General features: G+C 55.3%; 1 protein-coding gene across 1 annotated transcript in view; it reads right to left on the bottom strand.

The window, feature by feature from the left end:
• HTRA1 (HtrA serine peptidase 1) overlaps nucleotides 1-27,114 on the bottom strand; it is a 43,472-nt gene extending 16,358 nt beyond the window's left edge. The window contains exons 1-3 of the mRNA XM_004580196.3: nucleotides 26,460-27,114; nucleotides 5,657-5,756; nucleotides 4,717-4,921 (exon numbers count right to left, since the gene is read on the bottom strand). Coding sequence (XP_004580253.3) covers nucleotides 4,717-4,921; nucleotides 5,657-5,756; nucleotides 26,460-27,066 — 912 coding nt within the window. The 5' untranslated portion in view covers nucleotides 27,067-27,114. The remainder of the gene's footprint in view (nucleotides 1-4,716; nucleotides 4,922-5,656; nucleotides 5,757-26,459) is intronic.
• Between the last annotated feature and the right edge of the window lie 831 nt (nucleotides 27,115-27,945).

Raw genomic sequence — 27,945 nt, 5'->3', positions numbered from 1 at the left:
AGGCCGGCCGCGGTCCTGGCACAGCCTCGCATCTGCCCAAACTTGGGGAAGGAGAGCTGGAGGGTGGGCCTGCCCCTAGCCCACTCCATGGGCCCCTCCTTTTCTGGAAACTGGAGAACTCTCAGCACATGAACCCCCAGTGCTCAGCACAGGCCTCCAGCCAGTGGTGGGCTGGTGATGAGGGAGCTCAGCTCAGTCCACCCTGAGCAGTGGACACTAGGCTTCCCACCGACACTGCCCAGTGCCTGCTGCCTGAGACACCCCTGGGGCCTTCATCCCAAGCCGCTGACATGAACAAATAAACACACGAGACAGTTACAACTGGGGATGGAAATGAGCAGCGCCAAGTCCGGAGTGGAATGCGGTCTGATCAAGGTCATCTCTGGGGTTGTCGTGTCCCCAGAGTGACAGGGTGGCGTGGAGGGCACTGGGCCCAGGGTCGGGAAGGGAGGGGGAGAACATCCAGGCAGAACTTCCTGGCAGGCCTGCAGAGTGCAGGATCTGCTCTGTAAGACTGTCCTGGGACCAGCCCCTGGGGGATGCCCTGGCCTGTCAGGACAGACGGGTGGGCGGCGTGGGGCAGGTGGGAGGATGCCCCCCATCAGGTCCAGCCTGCAAGGCACTGGAAAAGAGCTCAGACCCTTTTGCAGGGTGGGCAGTGGATGAGAGGACCCAGGTTCCAGTCCCGGTTCCCCTGCAGCTCCCAGCTTCCCACGAAGGCACTGCCCGGGAGGCAGCAGGGGCGGCTCAGTGCCCATCAGGACAGAGTTCCTGCCCCCTGGCGTTGGCCTGCCCGGCCCCAGCTCTGGCAGGCTTCTGAAAAGTAAACCAGCAGACAGGCGATCTCTCTGACTCTCTATTTCTCTGTTTTTATAAATGCAATGTTTTCTTTTTAACAGCGGAGCACCTCTAAGGGCTTTATGCAGAACACACAGCCAGGGTCCGAAGGATGCTCTCCTAGGGTCTCAAGCCTGACACCCGCAACACCTTCTCCTGGCTCCGCCCTGCCAAGTCTGGCCTCTCTCTTCCCACGTCTCGCTCTCTTCCTCTGCCATATCTCCTGCTTACTGCGGAACCGAACACTGCCAGTGCATGCCAGCCCACCTGGCCAGCACGCCTGTCAGCACACGTGGAAGCAGTTTCCATCTGGAGCGGATCGCATGACCCTCGAAGATGCTTTCTATTAACATGCTTACATACTCCCTGCCCCCGCATCCTGCAGCTGGCCACTCCTTTATTCAGGCCACTGCTGACACCAGCCCGGGGGCAGGGGTGGGGAGCAGGGGTGTACCAGGGATAGTGACATTGAAGGGGACGGCCGGCAGGATGGGAGCCCATGGCCTACAGGGAGCACCCTTGGGCCTGCAGGCCAGGTGAGGGGGCCTATAAGGGGTTGAGTCTTCCCCAAGAAGTCCTCTCCAGCCTCAAGACAACAGAAAAGCAAGTGCACACATGTCTACTCAGCAGGGAGAGGCAAAATTAGACCACCACCAACAAACACACACACACACACACAGAGTTCTTTGGTCACATGCCCAGAAACATCTCTGGCAACTACAAGGCCAGCAACATCAAGTCTCTGGAGAGTCAAAGGGCGCTCCAGGAACGGGAGGGAAAGCAGACACGCTGGGCAGGGCCGGGCTCCCCACGAAAGACCTCAACAGCCAGGCAGGCACCTGCTGGCTCCACTGGGCCATGGATCCTCATCCAGGGGGAGTCCATGTAACTGCCTGATGGACCATCCTGCCAAAGCTGTCCTCCTGGGAAGGCCAGCCTGCTGTCCCGGGGATGGCAGGGAGGGGGTATCAAGTCAACTGGGACAGTGGACAGTCATGGAAAGTGCAAGGGGTCCTGGCTCAGGAAGGACAAGGCACTAGCTCTCCAGGTGACATCTCAGGGCTGGGTAAGACCTGAGTCCCCCGAGTGAGCTTCCGAGAGCCCCCCGGAGCCACAGCTGCTGCATGGGGCCATTTCACAAGCGTCCCTTTGGAGGCCAGGCCACAGGCACATCTGGAGCAATTCTCATTCCCAGAGTTCAGTTGGTTCTGTTCTGCCTGCTCTGGGTTCTCCTGGGTTCTCTTCTCCTGTCCCCACAATGCCAAGCAGCCAGGAAGCAAGCACACATCCCCCCACTGCCCAAGCTAGGGTGGAACACGATGCCCCCACTTGCTCCTGCCAAGCCAGATCCTTCCTCAAACAGCCGCCATCACACAAGGCACAAAAGACAAAGAGCTGGCAGGGACATGTTGAGTCTCAACCTCCACTTCCCAACAGCAGTTGAGTCCATGCGGCCAGGCTTTGGTGTGGGTGCCTGCAATTTCACACCCTTTCATTTCCCATTCTGTTTTGAAAAGCCACGAATGTTTCACTGTCCATGCTTCTCGGAGTCCCCAAGGCGCATGGCTGATAGCACGCAGCAAACAGAAGAGCCAGACCCCTGAGGGAAAGCCCAAATCAGGCCTGCAAAACCCATTCACTTAGAGGTCTTCCCACGTGCCTGGACATGTCAGAGACGGACGGGATTCGGTCTCCACCTTGGCTCAAAAATCTGAGAAGAATATTTCCCGGGAGGCAGAAACAGCTGTCCAGGCTGTACCCACACACTCCAAACATGAATGTATCCTCAAGTGTGGCACACATGGCGCAAGCTGGTGCCCTCCCTGCACACAGCCAACGGGCCCCCAGCTGGCTGGCTGCCTTCCAGGGACTAGGGGTGGGGTTGGAGGTCGCGTGTGTGGCCACAGGCAGAGCCGCAGCAGCCTCCTTCCGGAGGGACTACCACATCCTGCACACCTCTCCAGCAGTGTGTTCCTAAATGGGATGCGCCAGCCTTCTTTGGGCTATTTAAGGTCAAATCATCCTAGCACATAAACAGGCCAGACTCCATCCCTTGAGCAGGGCCATGGACCTGGGCACTTGCCCAAGAGCAACCAGGCTGGCCTAGGAGGCTGCCGCATTGAGGTGCAGCCACATGGACAACAACAGGCTCTTGAGGCTCTCTGAGCCAGGTTTTGTTCCTCTATCAGATGGCAATGACACAGCTATGCTGCTGACCAGGTGGACGCCACACATGAAGGCAAAGCCCGGCCCGAGGATGCCCTTGGGACCAAAACCACGCAGCCCTGCTGGAAATTCCATAGCAGCCAGATAGAAACAACATACAGTTGCAAGCTCGCAAAAGGCTGGCTGAGCTGTGAAAAAAACAAAAAACCCACCCAACAAGAAGCTCCAGAGTCTGGAATCCCACTGTGCAAACAGCACAGGGAGTCGCTTCTAGAAGAGGTTCATGGCAAGCTCCATGGATGCCGCCAGCAGAGTTGGTGCGAGTGCACAGCCGAGACAGCCAGGGAATGGGCCAGAGGCTCCGACCTGGCCCTCGGTGCTGGGAGCCCGCCTCGGCTGGGGCCAGGACCTGGCCCTCGGTGCTGGGAGCCCGCCTCGGCTGTTCCTCGGCGCTGGGAGCCCGCCTCGGCTGGGGCCAGGACTCCTGCTCACCCTGCCTATTCCTCCCATCTGAAATGTAGGGAATTGCAAGGACCAGAAGGAAACCAGAAAACATAATCTCAGGGCACAGGGCCACACACACACCTGCTGATCAGTGTACTGATGCATGGAAGCCTTCGATGGACAACTGGAATTGAATGTGGTTTCAGGAATAAAGATGAACAAATCAACAGAGGAAGCTGACTGCAGGGAACATGTGTCCATGGAAGGCATGTTCAAACACGCATTTCCCAGGCCGAGTCAGCTCGCCTCAGTTCCTGGGTCACCCCTCCCTCCCCAGAGGTACATGTTCAGATCACTCAACTGGGGAGAAGTGCAGGACCTACCCACTGAGAAGGCAGCCCCATGCAGCATCACCTAGCAAAGACTCAGAGAAGTTAAGGAAGAAATCTACCACATTCAAATTCTTCAAAACTTTCTTAAGTCATCTAGTAAACTGGCAAAAGTCCCAATTTCAGAGGCCTAGCAGATCTTCCGGGCAGTGGTTTCCATGTGAATGGTGACTCAGTCAACAAACTGGGCCATGTGCACAGTCTGAATCAGGGCCCATCTACACAGCATGGCAGACTTCCGTGACCACAGGGGCCAAGGGACCGAGGCTGGGAGGGATGGAGGCGCAAGCTGTACTGACTACCTCTGAATCTTACCTTTACAAACTTACCACTTTCCTTTACAAACATTTAAAGCACTATTTGAAAATCGCCAGTCTGTGGTGGGCATTTGGGGGTTAAGACATGGGGTGAGCATGCTGGACTACCTGGTTAGCCCTAGAACTGCACCTGACATCAACTTCTGTGGTCCTTCCACCTAGGTGAGAAGCTAGGATGAAGCTCCTAGTTCAGTCTAGCCACACCCCGGCCATCACAGCAATATGAAGAATGACCTGATGGACAAAAGCCCCACCCACCCCCGCCGCCTCTCAAATATTTTAAAAACCCACACAGCTATTTAAAACAAAACTGTGATCTGATAACTAGTCTCTTCCGGAAGGTTCCCTGTGCCCCAGCAGGTTCCCCTCTGTCACCAGTAGGCCACTATCCTATGCCACCTTCAGACCAGGCCCAACTGGTTCAAGCCAGCTTCTGCTCACACCTTGGGAATCCCACGAGATTACACACCGCCGGCGTCTTTCCTACCTCCAGCCTTTGCGACCTTTCTGGCCGATACTTGAGAGCTGGGCCCGCAGGCTGGCTGGCATGGAGACCCTCTTACCTGGTGGTCAATTTTGATGAGTGCAATGTCTGCCTTCTCATCCACATCCTTGATTTTGGCTTCGTAGGTGGCCCCGTTCTTCAGTTCAACCTTGACCCGGTGCTTGTTGGTCACCACGTGGGCATTGGTCACAATCAGTCCATCTTCCGACACGATAAACCCAGAGCCACTGGCCACTGGCACCTCCCTCTTAGAGAAAGGAAGCCTGGAGCCAAAAGGACACACCTGTTAGTCTGAAATACCTTGCCACGGAATCTCCCCATCGGCATCAGTGGGTTCTGCACCAACCACACACCTACCAGCTGTCCCTGTGTGTATCCACTGGGCTTCACATTTGAAAAAAATAACTGTTGGGGCTGGGCCATGGAGTAGTAGGTTAAGCCTCTGTTTATGTCACCGGCATCCCATACGGATGACAGTTCGAATCCCAATTGCTCCACCTCTGGTCTAGCTCCCTCCTAATAACTGAAGATGGCCCAAGTCCTTGTTTCCTTGGACCCACATGGGAGACCCAGAAGAAGCTCCAGGCTCCTACATTTAAATTGGCCCAGCTTTGGCCATTGAAGCCATTTTAGGGGTAAACCAGCAAATGGGATATCTCTCTCTCGCTCGCTCTCTGGCTCTCCTTTCTATATAACTCTGAGTTCCAAACAGAAAATAAATAAATCTTTAAAAGAACAAATATTAGGCCAATCGTTTGCATGCATCAAAGAATCCCACTTAGACAATCTCTTCAGAGCCAGAGATTCTTACAACATCTAGAATGGTCAAGAATGTGGGTGTATCTAGGCTAGCCTCCCACAGGACAAACACTGATGGTAGTACAGGAACACACAGTGGCCTCGGACACTGTTAACTGGGACTAATGTCAGGGCTGGTTGGTGGAGCTTGAGAGAAGACGCAGGAAAACAAAAAACACAGTCAGGCAGGGCCTCTTTACTTGCGAAACAGCTCGATGTGGACAACAGCCGGGGCGATCTTCTCCACCACGTCAGCGATGAAGTTGTATTTGTGCCGCAAACTGTAGGGGTCTTCCTGCCCTGAAGAAAAGCAGACACAGGACACGTAAGCCGCCTGGGTTCTGGGAAGGGTAGGGAGCATGCTCGCCCTCCCACACCTGCACGCACGCATGCATGCATGCACGCATGGGCCTCCTGGACACTGCCCCAGATCCGTCCCAGCTGCACTACCACATGGCTGTCGCCGTGGCTAGAGGGACCACCGCAAGCCAGCTCCAGTCCCACTGGGACAGAGCCAGGGCCACACCTGCCTCTCAGAAAATGACCCGGGACAACTTCCAGGGGAGCTAATCCAGCAAAGGCACACTGGCATCCTGCTATCATGTGCCAATCCTCTTCCTCCTTCTACCTTCACTTCCGGTCGTCTTAGGCCTTCCAACTCCATAGGGCAATTGGGCATTGCTTCTCCACTATATTAAGTGGACAGCATACATACATCACAGGGATCCCTTCTCAGCAAACCCACCACCTCCCCACTTCACTTCTGGCCTCCCCGCGGGGCATGCAGGTAACCGTGGTCACAACTGTGCCTCCCTGGATTCCAGTGGATGGAACTGTGCCTTCCCAGCACAGAGCCTGGTGAACATCACACTGACAGCTGTAAACAAGCACTTGGACTCCTGGGCCAGCTTCCTGGGGTGGGACCAGGAGGCTTGACCCCAGCAAATAGAGTGAGGCATGCCGTGATCCACGCCAAAAGGCCAACTGTGACAGCCTCATGCTCATGGTTCTTGCCCTACTTGGTCTTGCGGACTTCACAGGCCAGGTGTGTGCTAAATCACCACACCGCGGGTGCATATCAGCCCAGGATTTTCCAGCTAAAATGAGTTAAAGCTAAAATGTGAGCCACTCCTCCCATTTGTGCTTGCTCACTCACTCACTCACTGGCCAGAGAGAAAGCAGCCCCCAGGATTTGTCCACCAAGAAAATACCACAACGGACCTAGTCATCTAGGGACCATCCCCCACCTGCCAGGTAACCTCCACTTCTCAGGCTGAAAACGGGTCCACGGACTCCATTCCAGCTCCAACATGCTGCAGTTTAACCCCCATCTCTTGCTCCCAGCCCAACGCAGCACAGCCAAATGAGGGTGGTGCTGACACGAGCCTAGGGCTGGGATTCTTCCAGTCCTGCACACATACCAAGGGCAAGGAGCGGTGGTGTATGGGCCTGGCTCATGCAGCCCAGAGGAGAAGATAAGCTGCCAGCCTCTGTGCGTCTCCTGGCAGACCAGCATCCCTAAGCTGAGCAGAAACAAACCCAAGGAACACCAAGTAACTGCACCAAGATGGACAAGGTGTTGTTCCAAAGAGGAAGAAATGCTGGGCCACTACCGAGGCTGCTTCTGAATGAGAAATTCAAGGGCCTCTCCACAAACAGTCTGGCTCAGGGTCCTGCTCCACGTGCACAGCTGGGCAGGCACCCCAGGGGGCTGCTGCTGCCTCATGGGAGGGCCACAGACAACCTGGCTGACTCTATTTGTTTCGGTTGCATTTGCCAGTCAGTGGTCTTTCTTGCAGAGGGCTCAGGCAAAGAAGGGACTTCCCGGGGACAAGTCCCAGAACTGGCTCGGTACCACCTGCGTTCCTGGAATACACAAGGACGGCGTGACACTCAGTCCTTTCCAGTTGTGTGGGATTATCAACTTATCCTTGGCCCTTTCTGCAGAACACAGGGACAGCTGCAGCTGCCCACCATGTTTTATAGCTGCCCACCATGCTTGGTATGCTAATATCTTAAGTGATTTGAATAAAATGACACCCAATCGAGCTGTGCCATTCAACTTAGAGCGAGAAGGGGCAGAGGACAGCGCCTGGTAGGTAGGTTCACTTGTCGGCCACACAGTAGCATGGGAAGGGAAGAAGGTGGACTGTAGGGGACTGACACACCCCACTGTGGCCATCTTGCACCCCAAGCTCCTTTGTGAAGGTCCCCCCACCACCAGCCATCCTGGCCACCCCTGCAGGGCATGACAAAAGCCAGCTTTCCTGGCCTTGTTCTGTTGCTCAGTTTCCCACCTGCAAGGGTACCCAGAGCCACCGCAGAAGGGGGCTAGGGCCAGGGCAACCAGCTGGGCTCTCAACCCTGCTGCAGCAATTAGGCAGAGGAGGGTCACTCTCAGGCCCCAGACCTTGAGTCCTCCCTGCACAGTTCCGTAGCCTCAAAGTCATATGCAGAAAGCGGGGGAAGCCTCACACCCCCTGGCAAGGTCAAGGCCTGGCTCAGGACTGCACCCAAAGTGGGAACTGTCAGCTGTCGCTCAATCAGGAGAAAGAAGGAAAGAAAGGAACAGTGAAAAGATTGACAAGCGCAATTAAGACAGCCTTTCATTATGCATGATATGACATTGATACAGTTCTTGAGAATCTACAGAAGACAGTGCTAGAATAAATGAGTTTACTCGTGTCACAGATAACAGCTCTGTGGGGAGTGACAACACCAGCCCCGAAGAGTGACAAGACCCCGCCATTGTGGATCCGGCAGCATCTTGAATACCTGCTTCCCTACGGTTTGATCCTCCTTCCCACGATCTGTGTCTACAAACTCCCTGCACTTTAGGTTCAAATGTGGCTGTCTGCCAATCTGCTAAACCTGCCAATCTCATAACCCTGTTCCCACCAATCTGCTGTAACCTCATGACGCCATACCTGACGGTCCTATCCACCAATCCTTAGTGGCCCACCCATGGCCTTATCTGCCAATCCCTCACAGGCCCCATGCTCCCAACACCCATGCTATGGTCATAAAAACATGTTCCTGGCCGTGCATATGCTGTCTTCCACCTCAGCTCCTGTCCTCACAGCCATCTTCCCTGCTGAATTAAAACCTCCTGCGTGGTACCCTGCACCTGCGTGGGAGACTGGCTCCTGGCCTCTGAGCGGCTCAGCTCCGGCCACTGCGGCCACCTGGGGAGTAATCCAGTGGAGGAAAATCTTACTCTCTGTATCTCCTTCTCTCTGTATAGCTACCATTCCAATAAAAATAAAATCTTAAATATGTAAATTTATTTAATAGATTAGACATAATCTATTAAATGTTTGGATTATATTTTATTATTGATATTATATATTATACTATTAATATAAAATATTTTTACATATTATATATGTATATGGTTGGTTGTGTATAATGTATATTAAATATATACATACTATATGTTGATTGAATATAATATATATTAAATATATATATTTTAAACAAACAAAAAACCCTCCTGCTTGACTCGCAGCTTCTGGTGTTTCGGGTTTGTGAAGGCAAACTTAAGAGAACTAACAAGTTCAATATCCAACATCAGTGTATCAGCTACAAACTATTCAAACTTAACTTTTACAAGTATGCATTACTGGGGCAGGCGCTGTGGCATAGAGTGAACTAAGCCTTCTCTAGTGGTGCCGGTGCCACTCCCTGTCCCAGCTGCCTAACTTCCTGTCCAGCTTCCTGCTCATATGCTAGGAAAGCAGTGACAGGTGGCCCAACTACTGCACCCACATGGGAGACCTGGAAGAAGCTTCTGGCTCCTGGCTTCAAACCAGCCCAGCTCTGACCTTTGAGGTCATTTGGGGAGTTAAGTAGCAGATGGAAGATTCTGTCTCCTCTCTCTGTATAACTCTGCCTTTCAAATAAAAATAAAATAAATCTTTAAAAAAAAAATCTGGGCCCAGCGTGGTTGCCTGGTGGCTAAATCCTTGCTTTGCACGCACTGAGATTACCTACGGATGCCAGTTCATATCCCGGCTACTCCACTTCTCATCCAGCTCCCTGCTTGTGGTCTGGGAAAGCACTCAAGGACAGCCCAAAGCCCGGGGATCCTGCACCTGCGTGGGAAACCTAAAAGAAGCCTCCTGGCTCCTGGCTTCGGATTACCTTAGCTCTGGCCATTGCGGCCGCTTGGGGAGTGAACCAGCGGACAGGGGATCTTTCTCCCTGTCTCTCCTTCTCTCTATAAACCTGCCTCTCCAATAAATGAATAGTCTCGTATCACTGCAGGGAAAGAAGCACATAGACAGGGAACCAATGTTGGGAAAGAGGAAGAACAAGGGAAAAGGGGCCTCCCGGACACATCAGGTTAGAAAGAACTCCACAGAGAATAGCAGACTGTCCTCCACGTAGGACGCAGTGAACAAACACGTGGCGGACCCTTAGAGCACAGCCCTGGGGGCATTCAGGGGGTGGGAGAATGGGTGGAACTGAGTGCCCTGCTGGGGCTGGGGTGGAGGGCAAGGTGGCTGGACAGCAATACAGAGGGTGGGACAGCTTAAACTGGTAGAGGTGGGGGATTCTGGAGAATTCTCTGCGAGAACATACAGCTGAAGCTTGTGTCCACACTCTTTCAAATATGATATAAAAATAGCAAGGTCTCAGGAAAACAGCTTAACATGTATGTACAAGATCTATGCCCTGAAGGCTACAAAGACTGCCAAAACACATTTAGAAAGAGTGAAATAAGTAAATGGAGAAAGTCAACACTGTGGGGGGAAGACTCAACCATTGCTAAGTTCTCAGGTCTCCTCCAGCTGGTAGGTCAAGGGCAGCAACAAGACCGTCAACCGGCAGCTGGCAGAGGCCACGGACACCTGCCCTTTCTCACAACTGCTTCCGGGTCAGGGTGGCCACAGGCCTCAAGGGGCCCCTGCAGGTGCTCTGAAGTCACCTCAATGTCCAGTGAACAGTCCCCACCCCAGCATGGCCACGGTGGCCAGGGTTCCTCCAGTGGCCCGCCCTGCCAGCTCCCCTGGCCTGGGGTGAGGTTCTACAGCAGAGAATACGTGGGCAGCGGGAAAATTGCAAAGGACAGGTGGGATAGTGATAGCAATAACAGTAATAAATAATTCTCCTCTGCCTTCGGAAAAGATGCCTGGAGTCCACAGCCAAAACAACGTAAGGTAGAAAATACCGGTGGATGGGGCAAAGAACTGGGAGAACGGGCTATTTTTCCAGATTTTGTGATGTCAGCACTATTTGCTTTTTGAAATTTCTGATTTTGGGTAGCTTCTTTGGGCAATTACATAATTACATAATCATTCCACATAGAACATATTCAAAATTTTGAGTTCATTTTGTTAAAAACAGACCCATTGAGGCAGGAGGAGAAAGGCACCAATTCCTGCCCAGGCAACAAGTCCCACCCCTCACCTGCTCCCTAGCCAGCATGGAGCTGGCCCCTGGGCTGTGCTCGGGGCCCTTGGGCTGTGCCTCAGCTGGCACTTGAGGACCCACGGTCACCCACACTCCATAGTCAAGACAAAGGTTCCCTTTAAAATAGTTAGTCACCCCTACCAGGTCCTCCTTGGCAGTCCCGGAGACCCCCAGACCAATCCTAGGCCCAGCCCCCTGCCATCCCAGTACCCGCTCCCCCTTGCTCTGCCCCTGATTCTGTCCCACACCCTGCAGATCGACCTGCCCCTCCCACCCAGCATGGCAAGTCCAGCTCAGGAACTTTGAGCCGGCAAGGATGGCCAAGAGCACTCCACCCTTGTGTTTCGCACAGGGTCAGCCAGAGAAGGCTCACCGAGGCCTAGGGAATGGCACAGTGCCGCAGAACCCGACTCTGCCCCTTAGAGCTGTGGGGCTTCAGGCAGCAGCTGTCCTGCTCTGAGCTTTAGTCTGTCCTGGTGGCTTGTAAGATAAAGATGCCAGCAAGCCCATAATCGCACACCTCACCTAAGCGCTGGGCTCTCCTGGGCCATCACCTCCCAGCCTGGCTCTGAGCCCAGCACTGGGTACTCTGCTCCTGCTCTCAGCTCCACTTCTTCACCTCCCACTGGCTCCTGCCACAGTCTTCAAGTTTTCTAGGAACTCAGGCCTCCTTCCCAGTTCTCAAGGTCTCCACTAATTGATTATGCACTTGGGGGTCCTACTGTAGGGTTCCCATGTCCTGTCTGATCTGCAGCGCCCTCCATCCCATAATTCTGATCCTCTAATTCTGTCCCCCCAGATCTCCTTACACACACACACACATGCCCCTGCAAATCTCTCAGTCCTGTGCACTCAGGTTTCTTTCCTGCAGCTACTAAACCTACTGCTAAACTACCAACCTTCCAAAGCTACAAGAAACCACCACCAGCAGGAGTAACAGCACTTAGTGGATGAGTGACTCACACATGCCAAGCACAATGCTAGGCACAGGGACGCGGTCTGTAGGTGCTGCTACAAGCCCACAGGATAGATCTTACCCTGGTAGGGCCAGGGAGGAACAGAGAAGGAAGGTGTGTTGCTCGAAGCCTCAGAGCCAGCCGGTGGCCCAGCCCATGCATGGGGCCCAGAGCTGGAGCTCCCTGCTCCGTATCAGCAGCTTCCCCTCCAAGCCCCAGCCCCATGCAGCCCACCGGGGGTGGGAACATGCTTTACACTCTGGGATCTGAGACCCAAGGTCCGGATGCAGGACTGAGATCCCACCACCCCTTCTTCCAGCAAGAACAATCCCGTTTCTCAACAGAGTGGAGAAAGTGCAGCTAATTTGGAAAACAGAGTGCAGTGTATTTGAGGGGGAAAAAATGAATCCTCCTTTATTCCCAGGGAACAGCAAGTACCCGAAATTCAAATCAGCTGCAAGAACAGACTGATCAACTCCCTGCAAGCTAATACACTGTCCTACATTCAAGAAGGACCGCCTGAGTTGCACAGCCAGGGGCAGAGGGAAAGTGAGCGAGTCACACAGCAGCACACAAGGACACACAGAGCCCACTTGCACACAGGCTCCTGGAGCCCGCCCTGCCTGCCCGTCACATGCCTTTAACGTAAACCCTTAAATCCAGATTAAGGACTCAAGGACATCTCAGGAACTGCTGGAGAGGCAGTCTTCCTTTGTTGGAAGGCCTGGCCTGACTCAGCAGCCACCTGCCGAAAAGTGAGCCACCAAGCTGGGCAGTGCTGGGGACAGTGCACACTGGCAGAGGGTGCTGAGCAGCCTCCAGAAGTGCATTCGGGGGCTCGGGCTCAAGCAGGTAGCTGCCACAGTCCCTCTCGGCTCTCGAATCCCATGTGAGCTGAACCACTTTCTCCCACTTTAAACATCAGTAAAGGTCTCCACAGACCCTACAAGAATAGGCCCTGAGACTTAAAGCCAGAAATATGTCCAGATGAGGCCTGGGTCAACTAGCCAAGGCCTGGACAGAGTGGGGTTAGCCCAGCAGCTGAGCAGGTGCGTGCAGCCCCAGCTCCTGACACTTTCTGTTGAGTTTTGGTTTCCCACCTGGGCGCTGGCAACAAAAGTGACAGAGCGTCTATCACAGGACACACGGGGCCAACAGAAAGCCCACTCCACTCCCAGGACTGGGAGAAGTCCTCCCCCAGGAGCTTGGCCACTGGCTGGAGCCACGGGTCCAAGTCCCAACTGGGGCCTGGGGAAGTGTCCCCTGGTCTCCTGCAGACATACACAGCCACCTGCTCACGGGCACAAGCTCTGGAGAGAAACTGTTAACAATGGAGGCACACAGGGCAGGCACCCAGTGCGGGCACACGAAAACTGGGTCATCTTCAGCAATGACTCAGTTTACAAACACACCTGGGATACACTCCTCCGCTGGTGGCAGCCACCTTCCCTCGTCTTCCCTCAACCCAGCACCCAAGCGGCAGCCACCGCGGCAGCCCCAGGCCCTGACCCTGGTGCCCCGTCCTGCAAGGCCAGCAACTTCTCCAGATCTCAAGTACAGGGACACTGGGAATCGCCACCATGGAGTGCATTGGAGTGCATGGCAGAAGCCATCCTCCTACTACTCTTCAGACATGTCCCAGGGACATGGCTCACACATCTGCAGCAGCCCCCATGGGCCCCAGCGTGGCCAGGGCCAAGGCAAACACACAGATACTACTTGCTGCATAACCAGATCCAGCAAGGACCCCCTGGAGGCAGGGAGGGGATGGGGGCACAGGGGTGATGACATCCAGCTACCTCATCTGCAGATGGCCTGTGCTGATGCGGTTCACCTTGACAGTGAGGTTTGGTCTACACTTCAGCTACCCTTCAGGCCCCTCCTATACCCCCAGTACACACTGGCCCCTACCAGCACTTCTGATTGGCTGGGGTGAGTGGGAGGGGAGGGGAAGATATACAATACAGAGAAAAGGCCCCATGCAGGCGCAGGTCAGCTGCCACACAGTTGGTCAGTCACCAGGGTCACAGGAAGAGAGGATCTGGAAGGTTGAAGTTCACACTGAGTTCCAGGTCCCCACGGCCAGAAAGACAGAGCTGCTCCACTACGGTGACTGTGCAAGGGCAGCTGAGGTCCAAGAGCGACATTCATCTGGCCCAGGAGTGGGTAGGTATGTGCAGACCGGACCAGGAGGTTAACTAACCTGATGCCACACAGCTGGCAGAGATGCTGGCCCCCTTTCAGGAAGAGAAAGGGGGTGACAGATTTCCTTAAGAAAAGCTCCCTTTGTGCGCTTTCCTGCTGAGTATGAGAAGGACCAACCCTGGCAAGCACCGAGAAGGCCGGAAGGCCCAAGTGGGGAGGAAGAGGGGTGATGGGCTGCATGTAAAGGGGCCATGAACGCTCGGGGCACAGAGCACACCCTCCTCCTCCTCTAGTGAGTCTGCACTGCTTCCCCACCCCACCCCCAGCTCCTAGGGGCTAAGAAGGCTTACAGACACAAAGAAGAGAGGGTTTCTGTCTGGAAGAGGGGCTGCCTGAGGAGGGGCAAAAAAAAAACCCGTGCAGCCCAGTGAGCACGGCAGAGATGCCTCCGTAGTCTGTCCGAGGGGCTGCGTCCTGTCTGTTGTACCCCATCACGTTCCAGGGAAGCCTCTTAGCAGCAGCAAGCAAGGGCAGCCCCGCGCTGGTAGGGGCTGTGAAGGCAGCAAACACACAAGTGAGACCTCATATATTCCAGAAAACCAGACCCCCATTCTAATTGGTATCAGTGCTGTGGCTGCACATTCCACAGCTCAGGGGGCACCGGTGCAGAGCGGCTGTGAAGCGTGGTTTCCCTTAATCCTGCAGAGAAAACGCACGGGATGACAGTCACCCAGCTGCAGCCACGGCAGCCAGCTGAGGTCGCGAATAAACGCGAATAAACGTGCTGTCAGAGGCACTGGCTACAAACCAAAAGACAAGCATGGAAAAGGCACAGACTGGGCGTGAAGTCTCCCGGGGTCCACTCCTTTGAAAGCACAGTGGATCTACCACGGGCAGCTGTTGGCCTATGTTCTTGAAGAACACAAGAGAAAATGCAATTCAGAAGGGTTTCCTGTAGCCTCTTTCTTTTCCTTCTCATGAATCAAGGCAAAAGAGGCGGTGGAGCCGAGGAGCCTGGCCTCCGTCTCCAGCCCACACGGGCACTTCCGAGGGCTGGCAGCCCCTCTCTCTCTGATGCCTTCTCCCAGGCAGCTCCAAGTGGGCACAGCTTGCCTGGCACCAGGCTTCAGGCTGCAAAGCTGCCACCCACCTCTGTCCGTGGAGTTCTGAGCAGTCACTGTTCCCAGGGGCTGCGCCAAGGCTGCAGCACAAGATGCCCGGAAGAGACTGGTGGCAGGTGCAGGGAAGGGGGATGGTCACCCCAGCAAGTCTGGGACAGTCTCCCTCCCACAGGCCGGGCCGGATCAAGACTCAGCTTTCGGGGGGCACCTGGCCAGCTGGCTGCAGGCCCCTCTCTGCGTGAATGCTCACAAGCCCAGCTCACTTCCAGCTCAAGGTGTTCATGCTTAAAGGTGCCTGCCGCTGACAACCACTTTGCAGTCTCATGGGCAGGTGCATGCATACACACACACACACACACACACACACACGCACACACACTTCTGCCTGCACACAGGCAGCAAATGCTGGGATTTGGTCATTGCCGTACCTCTGCTAGTGTCTAGGCCCAACTTATATATCCTAAGAGCCTCCGGTCAATTCCACCGCACATTTTTTTCAGCCGTCTCCCAAATGCCAGCCACGAGGTGTCTATTATTATCTTCACGGAAAGAGCTGACTGCTCAGCTCACAAAAACACGATTAACTTTCCCGTTGATAAGCATCTGGCTCCCAGCCTGACCTTCGCAGATTTCTCGGCTGGGTCCTCTTCCGTCCTGGACTCCTCCTCAGCTTGTTATGTCTGGAGCTGCCAGGGCCAGGCTCCAGACGCTGGGAGGCAGGGCCAAGAAAAGGCTGCCACCGCCTCACGGAGGAGGTGGGAGAGGGGAGCGCCTGGGTCCAAGAAGACATGGCGTGCCTCTAAGCAGTGCCCTCTCCCACGAGCTCTCTGCGGGGAACCGAGACAGATACCAGGAGACCTAGTTCAAGTACATGAAAACTGGGCCCTGGGACCCCAATTACCTCGCTAGTAAGATGAGGGGTAGGCCAGACCATTCCCAACATCCCTTACAACCCCAACACAGTTCCACAAGCCAATAAATCTGAAAAGTGCATCTTCTGGTACTTTCTTTTCCCATCTATATGGGAATACTCTGCTTTTGCAGTCTGGCTTCCTTCATCGTCCGCTCCAGTTCCTTCCAACAGCAGCAGCAGGTACGGCAGCCGGGGCTTACTGAGAGCTTTCCAGGACCTCTCCCGGGGTGCCAGGGACTCCCATTAGAAAAACAAAGTGAGCTTCTGGTCTGCCTGAGTCCGGCCAATGGAAGATCTTCGAGATGTAAAACGCAACAGAAAACTGGGTCAGCTGCAGATGGACGCATCTGGAGCGCACGGTGTGCTGCACAGCGGCCAGTCCCACAGTGCGGGATTCTGTTTCTACGAAACGTCCAGAAGAGGCAAATCCACAGGAACAGAGAGCAGACTGGAGGCTGTGCACGAGGCGTGTCAGTTAAGGGGCCCTGGGTTCGACTCTGGGAATGTTCTGGAACTGATTCTGAGATCAAATACAAGCTCTGAATTGTGCCCTGAAGGATGGTCAGTGTTACAGAGTTACACCCCAACACAGCTGTTATTCTTTTCACAGTTTCAATATGACCACTAGGAAACCGAACTTCCTGTATGTGGCTTATGCTATGCTTGCAGCAGAAGTATAAAACACTTGAAGGAATGCATTCTCCACTTCTCAAAACCTAGTCTCCCCCTGCTGCCTGGCCAGGGCTGGCATCAGGAGGCTCTGTGCAGTGAGCTCTGGGCTGGCGATAAAAGGCTTCGGGTCCCCTGCCACGTCCTGGCTGATGTCCCCTGTGGGCCCCTCCTCACCAGCATTAGACCAGACCATCTGATCACCAGATGATTCCTCCAAGCATGATGGTCTCTGATGGCAAGTCACCCCACATCCAGGAAAAGCCCTAGTTCCTGGCTCATTCTGCTCTAAAATTGCTGATTTCTGCAAAATGACCAGCCTAAGAATAAAAGTCATTGCAATGCTGATGCAGAGGCACATCCGCGGGATGGAGTACCAGGCTCAATCCAGCCTCTCCCGCTCTTCCTGTAGGATTTCCGCTCAGAGGCTGAGATGCTAGAGCCGGTGGCCACAGACATTGCTACAACCCCCGGAAGATAGATGGCAATGTACACACATATACACCAAAGACCACCCAAAAATTCATATTCTTTTTCTGGGCATTGTACTTCCTAATATCTATATCAAAAGAACCACCCTGAGGACAGAAATGACCATAAACATGGACATGTTCATCTCAGTACCGTCTGCAAGCACAGCCACCAGTGGGCATGAGCAGACCAACAGCTAGCCAGGGGGCAAGGCCCGGGACACAGAAGCTGCTGGAATGTCAGGGATGATGAAACGACAAATGTTCTTCTCCCTTCCTCTTTTTGACGTGGCCACAGCAGAGAGCCATCAACCACGCGAGGGCATTTTCCATGATGTCTACACAGTATGAACATCAAAACGAATGCGCACCTTGAAGCTGAGGAAAGAAATACCTGGTTCCGCACCCCAAAGAAAACCCAACAGCAGCTAAGAGAACACTGCCACCGCAGCCCTGATTCACCAGCAGATCCTAGGATATTTATACCCTTCATGCTTCCTTCAGCCAGAGCCCTGGAATGACCATTCAAGGGCATTTATACATGCTAATAACTTAAAGGGAAGAAACGGCTCAGCACACACAGCATCTCCTAGTCATCTTCCCATCCGAGGAGCAGTGCTTTCTGGGGGAAAAGCAAAGTTTCCTTACGATGTACCATGCCTCCCAGGACAATGGTGTGCACAGAGCTCAGCCTCACTCAAACTCCAGCAGAAAGGTATGGCTGGGATGGGCAGGATTGGGGGACAGATGGACAGGCCCCTCCAATGAGCTATGCAGTTGTGTGCCTCAGTTTCTCATCTGTAAAGAGAAGGGTGTGGGACCTGGCGCCGTAGCCTAGAGGCTAAAGTCCTCACCTTGTGAGCACAGGATACCATATAGGCACCAGTTCGTATTCCAGCTGGTCCACTTGCCATCCAGCACCCTGCTTGTGGCCTAGGAAAGCAGAAGAGGATGGCCCAAGGCCTTGGGATCCTGCACCCATGTGGAAGACCCAGAAGAAGCTCCTGGCTCCTGATCAGGTCAGCTCCGGCCACTGCAGTCACTTGGGGAGTGAACCATTGGATGGAAGATCTTCCTCTCTGTCTCTTCCTCTCTCTGTAAATCTGCCTTTCTAAATAAAAATAATTTTTAAAAAATTTTTTTAAAGAGAGAAGAGTTGTGCTATGGACCCTGCAAGACTTCTACCCCTCTGGGACTCTGTTCCCCTTCCATCCAGCAAATCAACTTAGTATAAGATCTAAGGAAACAGTGAGTTGATATGGCTGGAGACGGGTTCTTGGAGGGGCAGCAGCAAGATATTTTCCAAGGTTGGAAAAATCCCAGGGTTGGCCATGATGGGTACGCCACGGGGCCAGCCGGAGATGGAATACAGACATGCATGCACATGGGTCCTTACATACTCAGAGCTGAAGTCCCTGCCCTTCCCCAGCACCTCCTACACTGCTCTCGGCTTCTCCCATTGGCTCTTTCCCACTGCAGGCAGAACCTATGGGGCTACATCTTTCAGAGCCCAAAGTGTCCACTGGCAGAGAAACATCAAGTTACAGTCTAAGGCATCTTTGCTTGGGCCGTGTCATGACCGGAAGAGACAACACAATGTTGGTTGCAGGTGGTCCAGGATGCCTGACACCATCATGAGAACCCTGCAGATCACAGCTGCCAAGAAGTAGCACGTGCCTCCCACAATATCGGCATAGTCCTGTTGGCCTGGCTAGGCATCTGGAAGCATCTGAGATGCAGGTGTTGGGGACCAAAGCATCCTGTCCACAGACGGTCAAGTTGAACCATGTCTCCATGTCTGCTACAGTTGGAGTATGGCTTGAGCGTGCCCCACAAAGCCCATGACCTGGAAGCTTGGACCCCCAGGTGGTGGTACTAGGGACTGGGGTGTAGAACCCTGAAGAGGTGGGATCTTGTCAGAAGTGGCTGAGCCCCTGGATGTGCTGTCTTCAGAAAGAACTTTAGTAGCTCCCAACGGCCGTGCTGAGTTATCACAGAAGGAAAGTCAGCTGAGAGCACACCTGGCCTCTGTCTCTCTGCCAGCCCAGCCAAGTTCCTCCCCTGGCACCCGCTCTATCATATGTTGTGTGCGATGAGTCCTCACTAGAGCACAGACAATGCTGGGCCTCCAGGACTGTGAGCTAAACAGTCCTCTTCCACCTCGGGCACTTCATTATAGTAACAGAAAACTAAGACGTCATCCCCAAGAGACACCTGGCTGGACACCCAGGGAGCATGTTGCCTTTGCTATCCTGGCTGCAATGCTCAGTTGCTGTTTCTGCCAGGAGTCCTGGAAGAGTCTGGATCTCCTCTAGCCGTCCTAACCCCTCCCCACATCTGTGCCTCACAAGGCTTCCACGTGGGCTAGGCCCATCTCACCTTCACAATCACCTGCTGATGTCTCTTAGGCAACATCACTGTTCCCCGTTCCCATGTTACAGAAAGAAGCTGAGTCCAGAGGGCTGGGTACTGATCCTAAACGCCCAAGGGGTTCACCCTGGCAACAGCAGCCCATCATTGCTGAGTAGACTCAGGGGACCTTGGCAGTGGCCTTGCAGGAAATGATGAACCAACAGAAAATCACACAACTGCCCCAGGCAACACCAGCAACCTACCAGCTCTGGCTGGCGTCCCCCCGCCCTACCCCCACAGAAGTGCCCACAGGCTTCCCAAGCCGAGATTCTAGACTAGAAAACACACTGGAAACAAACGGGAAAAAAACAGAAATCAAACAAAGTCAGCTCCCTGACCACAGTGAATTGCACTAGAAATTAGCAACGGAAAAACAGCTGGCAACCCAGCCCCCAGATGTCTGGAAATTAAACAAGGCACTGGAAACCACACTTGAGTCAAAGAAGCCAAGAATAGACCAGGAGCCAAACAGACTGGGGTTCCAGTCCTGGCTGTCTCCTCCTCCAGGGTGGCCCAAGACAAGTTAAAACACCCCTCTCTTCCATTTCCTTGGCTAGGGATCAGGAATCACACCCCGACCTCCCTGGGCAGCTGGAAGGGAATAAAGAGGCAGGTCTATATCATAACTGGCTTGGTGCCCAGCCTAAGGGAGCGCTTGGTTGTGGCTGCTCTTGGGGTCACTGTTCTAATGGGACCTTTCCCACTACCCTGATGGCCCTATAGCACACAACACCCCTGTCTCCTAAGCCAAAGAGAAGCAGATATGACTGCTGAAGGCTGAACCTGCCCCCTCCCAGCTCCAGCTGGTAGCCATCTGCCCAGGCAGCCCCACCTGGCATCACACTCCATGTGCAGCCATCCCCACCACGCGGTGCCTGCTTCAGATACTGGCACAGAACACAGCTGTGCTTAGTCATCGGCTGTGAGATGACGCCAGCGCTGATGAGTGGGTGAAATCTTGCCCAAGCCTATACGGGAGGAGAATTCTGCTACAAACCTCACCAAACACTGAGAAAAAACATGGCTCATGGCACATACGGCCCAGCCATCTCAGACTTGAGCTCTCGTTGCACAACTCAATTAAAAAAAAAAAAGATGTTTCTGAGGTTTGAAAAGATTGCACAAGGCTCTGACTCACAATGGCAGGGGTTACTCAAATCGGGAAAGTGTCAAAAATTCCACCAATCACAACAATATGCCCATGGAGCTCTCTCTGCACACAGATGTGACCGGCCTATGGCAAGGGCCCAGCAGCCATCTCGCAACGCTGCAGACAGCTGTGGCTTAGGAAACACGCTTACTCAACAATTTGTCCTAGGAATCTTACACAGCCGGTATCTACAGACTCCCTAAACTAAACACACACATGTGTGTTTAAGATGAGGCAAAGTGTACAAAGGGAGAAGTGCCCCAAGGATGGAAGCCAAACTGAGCACCCCTCCCTGGGCATCTACAAACTGATACCTGCCTGGCATCACACTCTCTGGGGAGGGCTGGTAAGAGGGGACACCTGTAAAATCACACACATAAAAACACACATTCCAGGCACGCAGTTCCATCAGCAGACATCACACACTGCTCAGGAGACACAGCTGACAGCCAAGGGCGTCCATCAGCGCATGACATACCCTTAAGGCAGTTTTCGAACCCCCTCTGCCCACGGTACCCGGCAGATGCCAAGGTGGCCCCCTCCTGGGAGGTCTGCCCACCTATTCTCAGTGAAACGAGCGCTGGAATGTCCTCCTCCTTCCAAGTGAGGCCTTGTCGGGGCCTTGGTGGTGAAAGTCACCATCATCAACTCATAGCAAATATAGACGCAATCCTAGGAATGCCTCAGGCACGGAGCAACCCCTCCAGCCCACCACAGCTCCAAGAGGTGGTAGGGGTGGGGACAGAGACCTCTGAAGAGGGGCAGAGACCTTAGTGACGAGATGCAGTCCCATCCCAAAGGAGTGACGTGCCTTCAGATGCCCTGCCTTCTCACTGAGCACGGCTCACCAGAAGCACCTGCAAAGCTCAGGGGCCACTTATGTCTTACTCACCTCTGCAACCCCATCCCTGATGAAATTCTGAGGATATAACAGGTGTTCAATAAATGCCCCAAGTGAATCTAGAAACAGAATTCACATCACTGCCTCCAGAAGTTCAATTATGGATCCTTCCAGCACCTTCAGACCACTCACTGTGCCCCCAAGTACAGGCAGCCCAGTTCAAGAGAGGCGACAGCCACTCGGTGCCAACCGGGGCTCTAACCACCCCTCACTGGAAGGAACAGCAGTCATTTGGAGAAGCCAGCCAAGCCTTCAGAAGAGGAGAGGAGGGGCTAATGTTCTCACATCATGGCACATCTAGCCAGAGAGCACTTCAGGGAGCTTCCGGTCCAGACCCCTCACCACTGGACCTCCAGGACGTCGAGGAGGGTGGCCCCTGGGCAGGTGACAGCTCACGCAAGGCCACAGACAGGTGGCAGGCCTGCAGCCCCATCCCTTCACCCCAAAGAGCCCTCACCACCCACCTGCCAAGCGGGACAGCTTCACTCTAAGCCTGGCCAGGGCTATTTATTCACGAGAAACATAATCGCATGGAAAGTCTGTTTTCTGAATCCAAAACACGAAAGTCATCCAGGATCACAGAACCCCAATCCCAAACCGGGTCCAGGCCTCTAGCGTTGAGGCCTACAGACCGCAGTTATTTTAAGCTCTGGCCAAGCTATTTACGGCTCTCCTGGATGCGATGAACTAACTCGGACGTTTGGCGCTCCATCCCACTAACTTACTAACTTTACAAATCCTTTGTGTTTGAGATGTTTAGCAAAACCCGTGGGGCAATAAAAGAAGGTGGCCAATCAGAATGAAACAACACCTCACACGCAGCTCAAGAGACCTCCAAGAGTTTCCATGCTTCAAAATGACTGAGAGCTGGTTCCCAGGGACACTTCTGAGGCGACAAGGGACAGCATCTGAGTGGCCGACGACGGGCAGGCTCCCCAACAAACGCTGAATCTTAACAGTGTTAGGTTAGGCCCAAGCGACTGCTGCGCTTTCTTCCAGGGTGTGAAAAGCTACCTTTCTTGGGACAGCCACTGCTTCGTTCCAGCCTCCGTGGTCACTTCAAGGCTGCCACTCAAGAGGAAAGCACTTTTTACAAACTGTCCAGGGGTGCAGGAAGTAAAGCAACCACCTAAAACCATGGCTCTTCACCATGCACAGCCAGCCACAGCCCAGGGACTTTGGGCTGAGACCAGAGCAACTGTGTCCTGAACGCTTTCATGGGGAAGTAGCTGGAGACCTCCCGGCATCTTTATAGGCTGTTGTCTGGGGCAGGGTGGGCTCCCTGGAGGGGGACTCCAAGGAGCAAGTGCCCAGGTTTTTGTCCTCTGGGGAATCTTGTCCGGGTGTCCCTGGTCCTGTGTGCATTTTCAGCACTTGGCACCATCCTTCCCAGTTGAGCTTTTGGAATGTTTGGGAATGGGGAAGGACCCCTCGTTCCTCTGGAGCACTGTAGGCGCTGGGACTGCAGCTGAGGAGCAGCGTTAGAAAGCCCGTACCACACGTCTTGCCTCTCTTTAGCCAGGGTTGCGTGGACAGCAACTGGAGGTAACCCTGCATCTGTTCCCCTGACCCCATTGGGTGGGAACCAGACTCGGTCCTGGGTTTCCTGTCAAGGTCATGGTCATCTGAGCACTGTCGATCTCAGCTGTTAGCTTGTAATCTCCATCACCCTGTCAACTGCACAGCATGGTGTCTACAATGAACTGCCAGAGGCATGCGTTCAGGTCCTGCTAAGGGACACTCTGACTGCTTGCCAGGTGTAGTGCGGAGAAGCCTCAGCACACACCACACAGGCTGACTGGGAGAACTAAGTGAATTAAGATATGCCTGGGGCCCGGCGCAATAGCTTAATGGTTAAAGTTCTTGCCAGATATGCCTGGCAGAGAGTAAACAAAATATATTAACCTTTACCTACCACTACTCGCAATTCCATTTTTGGTTTATTTTTTTAAGACTTATTTATTTTATTGGAAAGGCAGATGTGCAGAGAGGAGGAGAGACAGAGAGGAAGATCTTCCTTCTGATGATTCACTCCCCAAGTGGCTGGCCACAACAGTCGAAGCTGAGCCAATCCAAAGCCAGGAGCCAGGAATGTCTTTCCGGTCTCCCATGCAGGTGCAGCTTCCCAAGGCTTTGGGCCATCCTCTACTGCTTCCCAGGTCACAAGCAGGGAGCTGGATGGGAAGCAGGGCTGCCAGGATTAGAACCAGCAACCATATGGGATCCCAGCGCGTTCAAGGAGAGGACCTTAACCATTACACTATCATGCCGGGCCCTTGTTTATTTTTTTATAATCTCTGTGACTAACAGTGGGAAGTGGCAGGTTTTGCCCTCGGGTATAACTGAGTGGTTTTCCATCTCAAACCGTGAACACTGTCTCAACAGCGGCTTCTGGAAAGGAAGCTTTGCCTTCATTTCCAGAACCGCAACTGGAAACATTCTGAGAAGTCCTTGTGAAACCCCTTGCAGGCGACGGTGCTGGTACCAAGGCCTGCTCACGCTCCCAGCGGCCCCCGAGTATAAAGGCATCCACATCTCTTCCCCGGTGCAACCTGCTCTAAGTTCTCACAAGCTCTGTGGCTTCTCGAACAAGCTGGTGTCTGGAATCACAAAGCCCTCTCACCTTGGCACAGGTGACCAACTTCACACCTCGAACTCAACTGCCACCACTGGAAGCCCTTTGGGAGCCACCCCTGCTAACTGCCGTCCATCTGTCCAGCCGGAGCAGGTCACCAGCTACCTTCCTCTTACAACGTCAGCTGACCTGCCGTGCGCACAGATGCAGGGAACTACAGCAGAGACCCCTCCAGGGGCAGTGTGCTGGAGGACAGGGGCACAGAAAGCAATGCCCGCCATCAAGGCAAGCCATGGAGGCTGTGTGCCGCAAAACCCTCTTACCACCCATTTGCTTACCCACTCATTAACCTACCAAGTGCCAGGCAGACACACTGAGGATGCTGTCACACCCCCACCTTGCCCTCCACTGCAAGGCACCTGTGCCCGGTCTTCTGGGACTGCCCCAAGCCAGTGCACACAGGAGACTGTGGTGGGCCTGAGAGTTGGGGGAAGATCCGTTTCTCTCTGCTTGGTGACTCAACTCAGCTGAGCAAGGCTGGTCAGTGACTCGGCCTCCTGGCAATCAATGAGGCAGATCACACAGTGCTGGTGACTCAGGAGCAACAGCGACAGCCGGCTTGTCTGCCACACACCCCGGCTGTTCTCAGGCCATCATCTCATGATCACCTAGATGATGGCAGCGGCCCCAACCCTGGCACGTTCTGCACTCTACTGCCAGGTTGAGTTTGACACCAGCCACCCTCTGGGATCTCTCGCCTCTTTAGCGACCAACCTGGGTCACCCCTGCTGCCCTCCCCAAATGTGCCTCCCACCGCTGCTGGCCACACACACCCGGTCCCCTAAAGCAGACCGGGATGCACTTCCCAGCCTTCTGGAAAACTCCGCCCCCTGCCTGCCCCTTTCCCACGGCCTGGGGGGGGGGGGGGGTGAGCTCTGGGCTGCCTCTGTGCCAGGCTGCTGGGTTCCCATCCAGGGCAGTGACCCTTGCCGTGTTATTCAGCCCCCATCCCCCTAAATGAAGGCCTGGAATGAAGGCCATGGAAGCCAGCTAAGGTGACAGTGGGCACATCTGGCACACCCTGGCTGAGTACTCAGTGGCTGTGCATTTCTGTCACAATGCTCTCTACCCTGACCAGGTTGCGTCCTGAGGGCTATGTCCGTGTAAACCCATCTGCACCTCCTCTCTACACCATTCTGGCACCTTCCACTCCCCAGGAGCCAACCTGTGCTAGTCACACCGGATGGTATTCCTACAAAGAACCTCCACCGGCTGCCCTGTCCTAGGCTCCCCCTTTTCTCTCCACACACCATCTATCCTGAGCAGGTGGCAATGGGTGCATACAGCAGCTGCCGGCCAACGGCACTGCCCAGCCTGCTGGCCAATCCCCACACTGCTGGCCCGGCCCGGCCCAGCTGAACTCCCTATTGGTCCACGAGGAAGCATCTTCCCTCCATCTCGCTCTCCCTACGGTGAGAGCCAGACATCTGGCTACCACCCTCTCCCCCATCTTCCCCATCCCCAGGAAAGATGCCTTAGGAGGAAAAGGATACACTTCCTCCACATCCAGCCATCATCGGCCAAACCCATGAGCTTGTGCGAAAACAGTCACTTTTATTCTGGTCCGATTGGCTCAAAACAAGGAGAGCGGCCGCTGGGCAGCGCCAGCGCCTCCGCTACGGAAACGCCTGTGGTTCCCCAGCGCGGGCCCTGTCCCAGGGGAGCCCATCTGGGGGAAACCGCGGGGATGCCCGCGCAGCTGTGAGCCCTTCCAAAGGCTTAAAAACGTTTTCACCGAGAGTTTATGAGATCAAAGCCACACGGGGTTCCTTTTCAACGTGAAGAAGGTGAAAGTAGAGAGAAGGGAAGGCAACAGAAGGCGTTCCCGCAGTCCCCCCGCCCCAGGATGCTCGTACCAAGCCCCCTTCCCGGTCCTCAACTCCTTTCCATATGCCCACATGCTCCGCGTCCCGCACGCATCGTGGTTCTCCCCATAGAGGACCCAAGGGTGGCCACAGGAGGGACGCTCCTAGAGGCTCCGGACCACGGGGTGCTGCGGTGGCGTCACCCATCCCGGCCTGGGCATAAAGTGCAGCTCCAAGGGAGCCCACGGAGCACTGCCACCCCAGGGTCCTCTGCTTGTCTGCCAGTCCCCGTCAGAGTATCCCGAACATCCCGCAATGTTTCGTGGCCCCTGCTTGCCCTCCCGTCCCCCGGAGACAGGTCCCCGGCCAGAACGGAGTGCGTGGGGAACCGCCCGGGGCGCGCTGGGGTACCTTGGCCGCAGGCTCCACGCTGCAGGACGATGACCGGCGGCTGCTGCAGCCTCTCGGAGCGACGGCTGGCGGCACGCAGTTGGCACAGGTTGGCGTAGGTGTTGGCGTCGCTACCGCACACCGGCTCGTTGCTGGCACACACGCAGACGCCGGCCTGCGACCGCCGCCGCACCGTGGCCGAGGCAGGCACTCCGAAGGACACCACGCACTGGAGCCCCTCGCCGCACGGGCCCTCCTGCAGGCCGCACGCCGCGCCCTCGGGCGCCCCGCACACCTCGCAGCAGCCGCAGGCGTCGCGGACCCGGCCGCCCTCGCAGTTGGCAGGCGGCGGGGCGCAGCGCGCCGGCTCGCAGCGCTCGGGACAGCCGGCGGCGGGGCCGGTGGAGGCGGGCGCCGAGCGGCCGGCCCGCGGTGGCTGCGCCCAGGCGGGAGCCGCCGGCAGTAGCAGCAGCAGCAACAACGGAACGAAGAGCACGGTGCGGGCGGACTGCATGGCGGCTCCGACGGCGGCGGGCTGGGCGCGGGCCGGATAGCGGTGCCGGGGAGAGCTCGGGCGGGCCTCGGGGGCAGCGGGTGCGAGTGCGCGCGGCCGGCCGGGCCAGCCCATTGGCCTCGCGGCCGTGACGAGCCGCCTTGGGGACGGGCACGGCGCCCGGGAGGGGGGCCGGCCGGATGGCGAGCTGGAGGGCGGGCGGCTGGAGCCGGGCCCGCCCGCGGCGGGGGCAGGGCGGGCGGCGCCGGGGCGCGGTGCCGGGGCGCGGTGGGGCTCGGGCGAGGCGGAGCCGGGCCGCCCCCTCGCGGGGCTCGGGTTCCAGGTTTACACTCCCCGCGAATTCGCCTCCCGCCAGTTCTCTAACCAAGAAAAGCGACCCTGGAACTACCGGAATGGGCTACTAAGGGAACCCTGCAGCCACTCCGCGGGCCGACGCCCGAGAAAGTTCCCGCAAATCGGGGTGCTGAGGACACACCCGCCAGCGCGTGTGTGCCCCGCTGGCCGCGGTGACGCGCTGGAGCTGACCCCCGTGCGCAACCCTCGGGGACGCGACCCTGGGGCCTGCGAGCCGCCGCGGAGCGCAGGGCTGCAGGTGTCTGTCCTCGGAAGTTTCCGTGCGCGCCATCGGTGCGGCGCGAGCCTAGCGAGGCGCGCTTTCCCGTGGAGATTTGTTCACCGCATGGTGAGGCGAAGCGTTTTGGTTACCAAGTGTACACACCCGTCTTTGATTTCCATCCTTTGGGGCAAGGGCGACCCCAGGGCCAGAGTCGCGCCCGACTCGCATCTGAGTGCTGAAAACTGAGGAGAGGACCTTCCCACCTGCCTGCCTTTGGGTAGCTCCCTGTGCACATGTCCCTTATGTAATGAAATAGCTCGAAAAGTGAAACTCAAATACAGGAAAGCCTTTCCCGAGTGTGCTAGCATCCAGGGCCCAGAGGGGCCCCTTGAACTAAAGGCAGAGACTGGAGTCCCAGCAGCCCTGTGGGCATGAGA

Source organism: Ochotona princeps, chromosome 13 (assembly GCF_030435755.1).
Source record: "Ochotona princeps isolate mOchPri1 chromosome 13, mOchPri1.hap1, whole genome shotgun sequence".
Classification (NCBI taxonomy): domain Eukaryota; kingdom Metazoa; phylum Chordata; class Mammalia; order Lagomorpha; family Ochotonidae; genus Ochotona; species Ochotona princeps.
The sequence above is the reverse complement of the archived record's forward strand: the minus strand, read 5'-3'. Positions and strand labels throughout refer to the sequence as shown.